The sequence below is a fragment of the Azolla caroliniana genome, unplaced genomic scaffold, assembly GCF_043228905.1.
Source record: "Azolla caroliniana isolate FFs.n. ecotype wild unplaced genomic scaffold, voAzoCaro1.0.p SCAF_2, whole genome shotgun sequence".
NCBI classification, from domain to species: domain Eukaryota; kingdom Viridiplantae; phylum Streptophyta; class Polypodiopsida; order Salviniales; family Salviniaceae; genus Azolla; species Azolla caroliniana.
Window position 1 is genome coordinate 26,277,125 of NW_028230437.1, and position 11,329 is coordinate 26,288,453.

Genomic DNA, 11,329 nt, shown 5'->3' on the forward strand with positions numbered 1-11,329 from the left:
TGTATGAAGCAATTCAAAGTGACATGTACATGGAGGGAACATATACCAAATATCCTCTTTTTTCTGCTCAATATTCAGCATAACCCAACTTATATTTTCAATGTGTGAGCGGGTGTGCATCAGCATGATGGCTCTCTTTGTGCATGGTGGTTCAGATGTGTCTTGGACCTTCCCCAATCACTCTCAGTAATCCCTTTCTTTTCCTCCATTGGCTTCTTCCACTTTCTAGGAGCATTGCAAAGCATGTGGTTGTGCTCATAACTCCTAAATTACTTTTTATAAACTTTGTTTGTACTTTATTTTTACATGTCAAATTCTATTGTGTGAAGAGTGAGAGAGGAGCAATTAGGGCTTTGTAGGTTGGCGAAGTGTCATGTCCATCAATTGTATTAGCCTTTATCACATTGGGCTGTGTTAGTCCATAACAATGTATCTAGAGATTGATTTTGTGGTAAGTTGATGGGATATTTAATATATTTTGTATTCCATCTATTGTAATTCAACTTTTGCAATTAATACAATACTATTTAGAGAGGGAATAGAATAGAATAAAATAGATGTTTATTGTCCATGATGAGGCCAATTGAGAGAGAGAGAGAGAGAGAGAGAGAGAGACGAGGACTAGGGTCGGGCACTTGTTTCATTTGCACCATTCCATTGGAAGATAGTACACGTAGGTTCATTAAATGTCCTATAGCGCGTACCATTTGGAAGTATTTATCTAACATTTGGCAAAGTTTAACTTGTTATTTGAGACCTCAACAATGGGTTTTTTCTTAATATGTTCAAAATGGTTTAAATGTTGAGATGGAGATATTGTTCCATTTTTTATGTTATTAGGGACTACAACACAATTGGAATATGCATAATGCTTTCAAGTTTGATAGTAGACATGGGGTGAAAACCTATATGAAGTTGTTGAAAGGTATTCTTATGTGGAATTTCTGGATGTTAGAGCATGTGGGATATGTATCTCCTTCCTAAAGTCTCTAAAAAGGGGTATTCATACATTGAAGCACAAAGTCTCTATGCTTGAATAAGGCATACACATGAGCTTAGCCTTCTAGGTAGTGTCTTTTTAAGTGTCATCATATCTTGATTGAATTGCATGAAATGTTGAGCATGTGAAGAGCAAGTGCCATCCATCCTCTACCATGCCTTCATTGCATATTTTGCATGCCTTCAAATTCATTACATTTTGATACCATGATGCAACTTCAATGCGTAACTTGTGAGATCGAGTGTAAAGTAGTGAGAGGGCTCTATAAGCATTACTACGCACATTGGTAATGAGATAAGGTTGGATATGATTGATAGGCATCCTTGCCTTATATTGAGACCACCATTCAGGGTTGACATTTGCAATGTAGTATTCTATCTTTGTCCTCTTAGCATCTTCCCACTTCATCCTTAATGATTCCACTAGCCTTTCCTTTATCATTACATAATGCATAACATCGCCTGAAAACTTTAAAAGATCATCCACACCCCATCTTCTGAACCATTTTCTTATGTCAACAACGCAACCGGATAGAGAAATTTACTCTTATGATTCTTTTGTAGCTTACATCTAACATTCCAATCAAAATGTGGTAATCGATGATTCGGCATATTCTTGATTTTTGTAATGTATCTATATAATCTTTGGAGTGCCAATATTTGTATGGGCCAAACACCTGTTTCCAAGAGCATAACTTGGTAAGAGAGAGAGAGAGAGAGAGAGAGAGAGAGAGAGAGAGAGAATCAAGGCTAAAGAAGAATGGAAAATACACAAATCTGATCGTGGGTGGTGGCAGATCTTACAACATAGTTGGCATTCTAAATTGCCACTTGTAGCAAAGGTCTTCATTTGAAGAGTTTTCATTTGAGGATTGCCTTTGGGATTAGCTCTAAAGTGTCGTGGACAAGCAATGGGTAATTGCTTTTTTTGCACTATTCAAATGGAAGATAGTACTCATCAATTTATACAACCACAATGTCTGATTGCTTGTCAAATTTGGAGTTATGTTTCTCAAATTTTATCACGGTGTTGTTTGACACCTAGACAATGGGTGTTTGCACAATTTACATAGGTTGACCCAAAATCAGAGATGGAGATCATTTTTCTATTTCTGAGATATTGGGCATTGCGTCATAATTGGAACATGCGCAATGCTTTTGTATTCAATGGTAAACATGGAGTGAATGCATATCTACGAAAGTTGAAGGGAGTACTAATGTGGCAATTTTCTTTATTGGGGCAAGTGGAAATTCTTTCCTTAGTGGAGTGTTTGTCTTGCCTATTAGCAATTCAGCATGTTCCACTACCCATGTAGTGTAGTTAGTGGGTAACCATACTCCATTGTAAGTAATGTTTTTTACACACATTTATTAATATAATTGTGTGTTTTGAGAGAGAGAGTGAGTGAGTGATTTAGTGCCCATAGAGAAGTGCAATTGAGCTATGCATTATGTATAGAAACTGTGAGATATATTAGAAGTGATATACAAAATAAAAAAGAGGTATATGGGGATATTTAGTACGACAAAGATCTAAAACACCAACGGCCTTGTGTTAGAAGCCTAGTAGTGTACCACCATAAGGTAAGCTCATTAGAATAGAAATGAGAGAAACAATGGGTACATCTAATATATGCACAATGATTATGATGCCAATGCTACATAGAAAAGGGGAAAGAAATGATGCCAAATCTAGGGAACAAGTATTTGGGTACAATGTATGTTCATTGGCATCCATGACACCCCATGAAACCTCTCATTGGGTTTCTTTGAAGGGTTAGACAAATATTTTGAGTGATGTTGATCGTTTATCCTTTGTTTCATTATCATCATCAATGCCCGTCATTGACATGAATATTTATAAATAATCTTGTTGGCAATTAAACATTTACATAATAGCATTAAGTAGAATGCCATGATATATGAATAAGATCAATTTTGTTTGGCAATCAAGTATGCATAAACCTTCATAAGATTGTTTTTCATTCTAGATTTCATTGAAAGGTGAAGGACGTATAATTCGTATTTTAGCTATATTAAATACATGAATTTCTTGTGTGTGAATGTTATCATCTAGCTTGTATAACTAATTCCCTAATTGTATTTTACATGTGCACATTCATTGATTCATGTTGATCGACAAATATGGATAACCTTTATATTCTATTCTATATTTTATCTTGTAGTTCACTCCCTAAATATTTATATGCTTTCTCTCACTTTTCAACATTTGCATTCAACTTCTATTGATCTCTTCTAATTCTCTCATGACAAAAGTGGTAAAAAAGGTTTCATTAGTATTCAATATACCTTTATACTCGCACAAAGAAAGTGAGTGTTCAAATACCTTGTAAGACCAAATGTTCAATTAATGACTATACTAAATTCCTCATACAAATTTGTTTTCTCTTTTTTTAAGGCACTAAATGGCATAACTCCAATGCAATAAAAAATATTTCATTGCACCCCAACATGCCATAGTTTCTCATCTTTATTAATGTAAAAATAACTCAAATATGGTCCTCAATTTACGAGGTTTATTGCATTTGTAGGTTAAAAAGGGGTCATTTCTGTGCCGAACATAGCAAAATGAGTTTCATGAGAAGCTTTTCCTACATGAGTTTCTTTGTACTATGGCAATAGTGGTCACTACTAATCACGATTGATTTTATGTTACAACATTGTGACTTAGTAAGAGGACATGACTTATTCTCTAAATCCTAAAACCCCGTTACATTATGTGTATGCTCATACGAGATGCCTATCCCATGATTCTCTACTAAATTCTGAAATTCTAGTAATAAGTATCTGTAGGAAAACCTCATTATATGATTTCTTTACATGTAGGCATTCACTTGAGGGAGAGTTTAACATCCCATCAATTTCCTATAACAAAGATCCTAACAAAAGTATATACAGTATAAGAGTTGTACACGTTTACCAATCAGAGGAATAGAGTCATGATTCATAAGACACTTTCATAAGTCAAGTTTATGTAGCATTTTTTATAGAACAGGTGACAAATGGCCACAAATGTTAGCCCATGTACAACAATTGAGAGAATAAATTGGTTAAGAAAACAAGATCACACCTACTAACATGAGATATGTTTCCTTTCTGTTTTGTTTTGTTTCACAATGTTCTTTTACATTTTTCCACATTATCTTACTGAGTTGCTAAGAAACTCTTCTGGCTTGCTGGCATTCCAGCAACCACACTTCCTTCAATACCACACTCATCCGTACCTCTGACAATCATAAAGTAACCATCCTGCCGAAGTTAAATCAGTCCAAACAAACAAGAATGAGCTATAGATAATGAATAACTGATTCTTACAAGAAGAAAAAGATAAAATAAAGGGCTTTCTCAGTCTTTATTTTGGATATTATATATACATACAAAATACCCACATAAAAAGGAAATGCTATGAAAGAGCTTTTCTGGTGTTACAAAAAGGACTTTTGATACATGCAATGAAAAATGAGATCTGCCGAGATAGAAAACATGTGATTGTTTTAAGTACCGAACTTATTTCTCTTTTGTCAAATTTAAAATCAATAGCAATGCGCCCAGAGTTGATCAATATGGCTGATGTAGAAAAAAACCGAGTATCGGAAAGTCATTTGAACCCAGAACCATATATTGTAGTGACTATCATAGACCTAGACTAACGTTTGTGAACCTAAAATGAACACTATATAAGCAGAGCTAAAGATCTATAAAACAAATAAAGTTTTACGAAAACATGGCTGCATCATGCATGCAAGACAGTTGGAAAGTGGGTTCTTATGCCAACTTTACCACTCCTTGGCATCATTTTAACTCCTCGTATATGCTTTAAAGCCAATAAATTATGTATATTTTTCATAAAGTGACAACACCGAACCCATTGCTCAAGACCCAAACCATAACCTTGATATTGCAGAGGTCAAACTTCATCACTTCACCATAGTGAAATTTAAAATGCTGTCAAGGTACGCTCATGAATCTAAAAGAATTAATTAGGGCATTTGAATTCTCTTATATGATGTATAAATTACTATAATATGGCTTTATTTACTAGCGGGAGAATAACTTATGGTAAGATATTGGTTGGCATTGGCCTTTCTTTCCTAAATATACTAAGAGTTTGATTCTTAGTAGTGTATATCAGATTGTTTCCAGATATTAAATATTGGTCTTTTGAATATCCTTTTTATCTCTTTATTGTCATATATGAGTTGTGTTACGCTTATACATGAAATTCTACTTTTATATAGAATTCCTCCAGCAATCTAATTTTCAAAAACAGCAAATTTCAGTTCTCATAATGGGGATTCTCCCTTTAAACCATTTGTTGTGATGGTTGGGCAAGAGTTTCATGTGTGCATTCCCTGTGAACGCCATGCTACTTCACATACAAGAAATAGTGAAGATTGATATGGAGAGAAGGCCTTACCTCCTCCCCATGTTAGCAAAATCTGTAGGAGTGATAAGTTACATTGAGTTTCATTAGTATGTCATCACTATGGGTACATTTAACTATAATTGTAACTTTGATCACTGACTTTTATCCCTTCTCACTTGAGCTCAATTCTTAGGGATTGGTGTTTCGACCATCCAGTGCCTTGCAAACATACTTGACATAGAATCGCGTTATCAATTAACTAGAATTGTAACTTTGATTCACTGATTTTTATCCCCCTCTCATCTTGAGCTCAATTCTTCGGGATTGGTGATTCAACCCTCCAGTGCATAATAAACATACATATGTACGTTATGTCATCACTATGGGTACAACAAAGCCATGTGATAATACTCATGTTATCAATTAACTATAACTGTAACCTTGATTCGCTAACTTTCATCCCCCTCTCATTTTGAGCTCAATTCTTAGGGATTGATGTTTCGACCATCCAGTGCCTTGAACACATACTTGACGTAGAATCGTGTTATCAATTAACTATAATTGTAACATTGATTCACAGACTTGCAACCCCCTCTCATCTTGAGCTCAATTCTTAGGGATTGGTGTTTCGACCATCCAGTGCCTTGCAAACATATATGACATAGAATCACATTATCAATTAACTATAATTGTAACTTTGATTAGCTGTTTTTATCCCCCTCTCAAATTGAGCTATCTTGCAAACATACTTACGACATTATGTATGATCTTCATTAGTATGTCATCACTATGGGTACAAGAACGCCCTGTGATAATACTCATGTTATCAATTAACTATGATTGTAACCTTGATTCGCCAACTTTTATCCCCCTCTCATCTTGAGGTCAATTCTTCGGGATTGGTGTTTCGACCATCCAGTGCCTTGAACACATACTTGACGTAGAATCATGTTATCAATTAACTATAATTGTAACATTGATTCACAAACTTGCAACCCCCTCTCATCTTGAGGTCAATTCTTAGAGATTGATGTTTCGACCATCCAGTGCCTTGCAAACATACATGACATAGAATCACGTTATCAATTAACTGTAATTGTAACTTTGATTAGCTGTTTTTATCCCCCTCTCAAATTGAGCTATCTTGCAAACATACTTAAGACATTATGTATGATCTTCATTAGTATGTCATCACTATGGGTACAAGAAAGCCATGTGATAATTATCATGTTATCAATTAACTATAATTGTAACCTTGATTCACTGACTTTTATCCCCTTCTCATCTTGAGCTCAACTCTTAGGGATTGGTGTTTCAACCATCCAGTGCCTTGCACACATACTTGACATAGAATCGTGTTATCAATTAGCAATAATTGTAACTTTGATTCGCAGACTTTTAACCCCCTCTCATCTTGAGATCAATTCCCAGTGCCTTGCAAACATATACTTGACATAGAAGCTGTGCCAAATTATGGAAATACAAATGGTGCCATATAGGAGTTCTCATTATGCAACTGTCTCATGTGTGCCTAGCCAACATACTTAAACATAGAATTTGTCCCAAATTATGGAAAATACAAATGGTGCCCTATAGGACTTCTCATTATGTGATAGTCTCATGTGCAATCGTTTTAGAATCAAAACCTTTGATTGATCTGTGGTTACCTAGAATGTTTCGTACATACGGGCTCATAAAGCTCATTATCATCCCATATTGAGCTTAAATGTTGTGGTCAAGTACAACGAATCCTATGAGAACCTGACAACTACTTTCTTCTTGTTGCCACTCCTACACCTTTACTTTCTATTAAATAACATCATTTGGAAAATCAAATTTGAAACAATGTACACATACACACACTCCCTTCCCTATCTTCTAATACAAACATACCAATTCTTCAGATAAAAGCATGCATTATCATAAACTAAAAATATTTGACCAAGCAGTGTAATCAGCACATTTTGACATTAACAAAAAACCATTACTGCAATGTAAACAAACAGAGAATATTATGTCTTACCTGACCCCATTGTGTGTTCCAGGAATTGGCCAATATCTATGGAAATGTTGGAATTGTAAGTAGAGCCAGCACATATAACTAAAAAGTAAAATATAAAACACCAAATTTAATTAAAAACTACTTACCCAATAATCAAGACCTTCATCTGTGCTACCCCAACCAATCAACTTAACTGCATGGCCACCAAGATAGCCCCCTTCTATATATTGATAAACTCCGGATTTGTAGTGTGCAAAGTCCTGTTTTCGCACGTAAAATATGTCATGATAAGATGTGTATCTGGGGTATGTGCATATGTTATAAGCAGTCATGGTAAATGATGTATACATTGATTATATGAAAGTATGCCTTAGTGGACATTTTCATTACGGTGGTACCCATGAATTACCTCATAAACTTGAAAAGAAACTTCAACAGGTCCATTTGTATAGATTTCTGCCATGATGTCATATGGATCAGATCCGACTCGGTATGCACTCGATGCATAATGTTTCACAGTTTGATAATCTGTATTGTCTTTACATGCTTGAATACAATCTGGTGTTGGATATAGAGGCTCACATCCAGGGTGCTGACATCCAGTTGCATCAAAATAAGGGACACACTGAAACGTACAAACATACCATGAGGCTAACATGACCAAAGAAAAATATGTTACCATCAAATTTAATGAAGTCAATAAATGCTATAAAGCTTTCTTGTAAGGAAAACTACTAGAAAGAAAAAGTAATGTTACGATCACATTCTCCAAATTACATAATTCCCCATTGCGTTTTAATAGCTTCGCATTAACATTTTAAAATTATATTATCTTCTGCATGTTTTCATAAACTTCCAGTACCTTTAACTTTCTCTAGAGAGCAAATCTCAACAACCCTAGGTTTTAATGAAAATTAAGGATGATGAGAGCATCAGAATCTCTATTGTTTGGTAACAGTGAAACATTTCTAACTAGGTCCAGTTTTCTCTTTTATATATCCTAATTTTATGGCATCTGAAACTAGAATTCAATACATTTGGTATCTGTTTTTCATAGGCCATAAAATCTTCATGTGACTTTGGATCCTGTGTCCACACCATTGCCATCCAGACTAAGGTTCCATAGCGTATATAGGCCTACTCTAGTTTTAATTAACGCCTAATATAACATAGGTGTGCATAAGTTTATTACAGCTAAGCAAGGATAATTTGAGATAAGCTTTACATACATCCGTTGTTACAACACCGTTACGAACGAAGTATTGCCACGCCTGCAGAGGAAAGCCTCCATTGCAACCAAATCCACATTCAAAGCCACAGCACGACACTACATCATTTTCTGACAATGTAACTGTCTGAATATAAAGCTTCCATTTGTTAGAAACTTTTATAACTTTATGAAAGAGATTTTATGCAAACTCAACTCACTTCATTGTAATGGATGCAAAATCGATCTGACAAAGCTTCAACTGCTCCAAATGCCCAGCAAGATCCACAATGTCCCTGTCAACAACAATGTAAATATAGCAAAAGAGGACTATCGAACATAATCGTCACTATCATGATACAAATGTAAGCCATGTGTATTCAATTTAGGCACTCTAATACCTGATCTGAATGGCAAATTGATATCCAACATCGGTATGAATTTTCCAAGAAAGCATTCAAAATCACCCAAAAAAGGAACATTGTTTTAACAAAATGGAATTTTTAATCAATGAGATCAGTTGTGATTAATTTTAATGGGAAAAATATCCCTTTAAATCTGAAATATCCCCGATTTTTTCTTCCCCTGATGCCCATAAGTTTACATTATTTCCCCAAATTCTTCTCGTCAATCCTCCAAAAGAGGAAAGGTCATGAATTGAGTGGGTAATTGCACAAATCACATATTACTGAGAAAAAACGCAACGAATTGAGCATTTATTTGCTTAAATAGAAAGGGTGTTTGGGTAAATAAGGAAAGTTAGGGGCATTTAGGGGAAGGGGGAGATTTGAGTTTTTCCCTTATTTTAAAGGATCTACCTTCAATTTCTTGATTTTAAAATGCCAAGTGAGGATGATAAAACGAAATTTTCATTGTTTGTGAGATACTGACCTAGAATCCTCTGCAAAGATGTACAATACGGCCACGCATCTCTTGCATCAAAACTTGTTGGGAGCTTTAGACCTCGAGGGTGTCTTTGTATGGGAGCATCCCCTAGCTTGACATCCGTATATGATCCCAAAAGTACTTTAAAATCACCAACCTATGGATCATTCACATGATTATATAACCTTACTTCAAAAACAATTTTTTAACTATAATAGCATAAAAATGCTTACAGTTGCATTTGCAAATCTAGGATTCAAATCAGCTTTCCAGGTTGCTTTTGGATGATTGTTGATCTTGTCAATCAGTGTTTTCTGGAGAAAGAAAAACTTAAATCTTGACGGAAATTTCTGTAACCAAAGCTGCACGATTAATCTAGCAAACGAAGTTAAGACCAAGTAAATGGAATATTGAGCTTTATGGTATGTCTTGGTTAGAACCATTGACCTATTCAACTATTTAGCATATTGTCTGAATACAGTGTCAAGTTTTGGTTGCTTCAGATTGATAGTGTTCAAAATAACCGGGTTCTGTGTAATTTTCACTTGCCAATTTTGAAAATCATGCTTGAATTGTAAAGTTCAAAAATAGAAAAACTAGCAACTTTTGACAAAAACAGACGGTTAAATTTTGGCCTCTTGACTACCTTTAAGGTTTGTGTATATGCTCTTAATGACATTCTTTAGACTTTCTAAGACACATTAGATTCTCGGTCAATTTTTTTCTTTCATGATTTATCAGAATTGTCATCATTGATATCATTAAATACAAAATATATATGCTTAGGTTTGTATGCTCAGGAAATTTCCTGGTCATTATCATCATGGTTACAAATGTTTCTTCGTTTTATGAACCCAATATAATAAACATACAAGTGATGCTTTGTTTCATGATCCAAATATAATAAATATCATCATCATCGCCATTGACATCACAAAATATGCTAATATTACAAACCCAATCTAGTAAACATCATCATGGTTACAAAATATGCTAGTTTCATCGTCACCATCACAAAAATATGCTTGGATTTATGACCCCAACCTATTCATCGATGAACTATTCCAGAATATCAAAAGAGGTTTCATGTAAAAACAAGTAGCAAAAAAACAATACCTGCAAGATGAACTCGTCATCATCCTTATTTGCATCAGACAGGGAGATCGCCTGCAAAAAAAAAGAAGTTCAAAAAGAGTAGATTCCCTCTTGTACGTAATAATACCGGTTACAGATATTGGGATCTAAACAAACAGCAGAAAACGAGAGATATTTGTAAAGAAAAAACCTGGGAGACTATGAGGGAAATTGTGATCCATTGAAACCAAGAATTCGACATGGTTAAGAGACGAAGACAGAGAAAGAGACAGACAGAGGGAGAGAGGGAGGGGGAGAAGAAGGGGAGACAGCAAATTAGTGTTGTAGAATTATTGACTAGAGATGTGTATGAATATCCATCCATCCACATGTGCATGTGTATGTGTATGTGTATGTGGATGTGCATGTGTATGTAGATATGTGCATGTGTATGTCGATGTGCATGTGCATGTCTCTCTCTTTGCACCTTCTTTGTGTTGGGTCGGGCCCCGGCAACTCTTTGTTTTCGTAGGCCCGTGTGTCCCATGTGTCCGTGCATGGTCGTGTGCCCGTGCCCCACACCCATTTCCTCTCTTTGTGTTTCTGTTTCTGTTTCTGCCTCCTTCCTTTTGCTTTCGTGTCTCAGTCAGTGTATGTGTTTCGTGTCTCCATCCACGTTTCCAATAATCATATAAAACATTTGACGCTCTTTTTACCGATCCCAGCCCACCCGCCTTGTGCTTTCCAATGTAATATAGCTCTTGACAAAACATTG

General features: G+C 35.3%; 1 protein-coding gene across 1 annotated transcript; it reads right to left on the reverse strand.

Moving 5' to 3' along the window:
• Positions 1-3,945: 3,945 nt before the first annotated feature.
• Positions 3,946-10,917, reverse strand: LOC147867884 (cathepsin B-like protease 3). Its single transcript, XM_087315790.1, has 11 exons — positions 10,766-10,917; positions 10,597-10,647; positions 9,714-9,794; positions 9,487-9,637; positions 8,997-9,001; positions 8,817-8,891; positions 8,618-8,743; positions 7,798-8,013; positions 7,535-7,648; positions 7,410-7,445; positions 3,946-4,269 (listed from the first exon to the last, which is right to left on the reverse strand). The coding sequence occupies exons 1-11, from the start codon at positions 10,814-10,816 to the stop codon at positions 4,165-4,167; spliced, it is 1,011 nt and encodes a 336-aa protein (XP_087171916.1). The 5' UTR covers positions 10,817-10,917; the 3' UTR covers positions 3,946-4,164.
• Between the last annotated feature and the right edge of the window lie 412 nt (positions 10,918-11,329).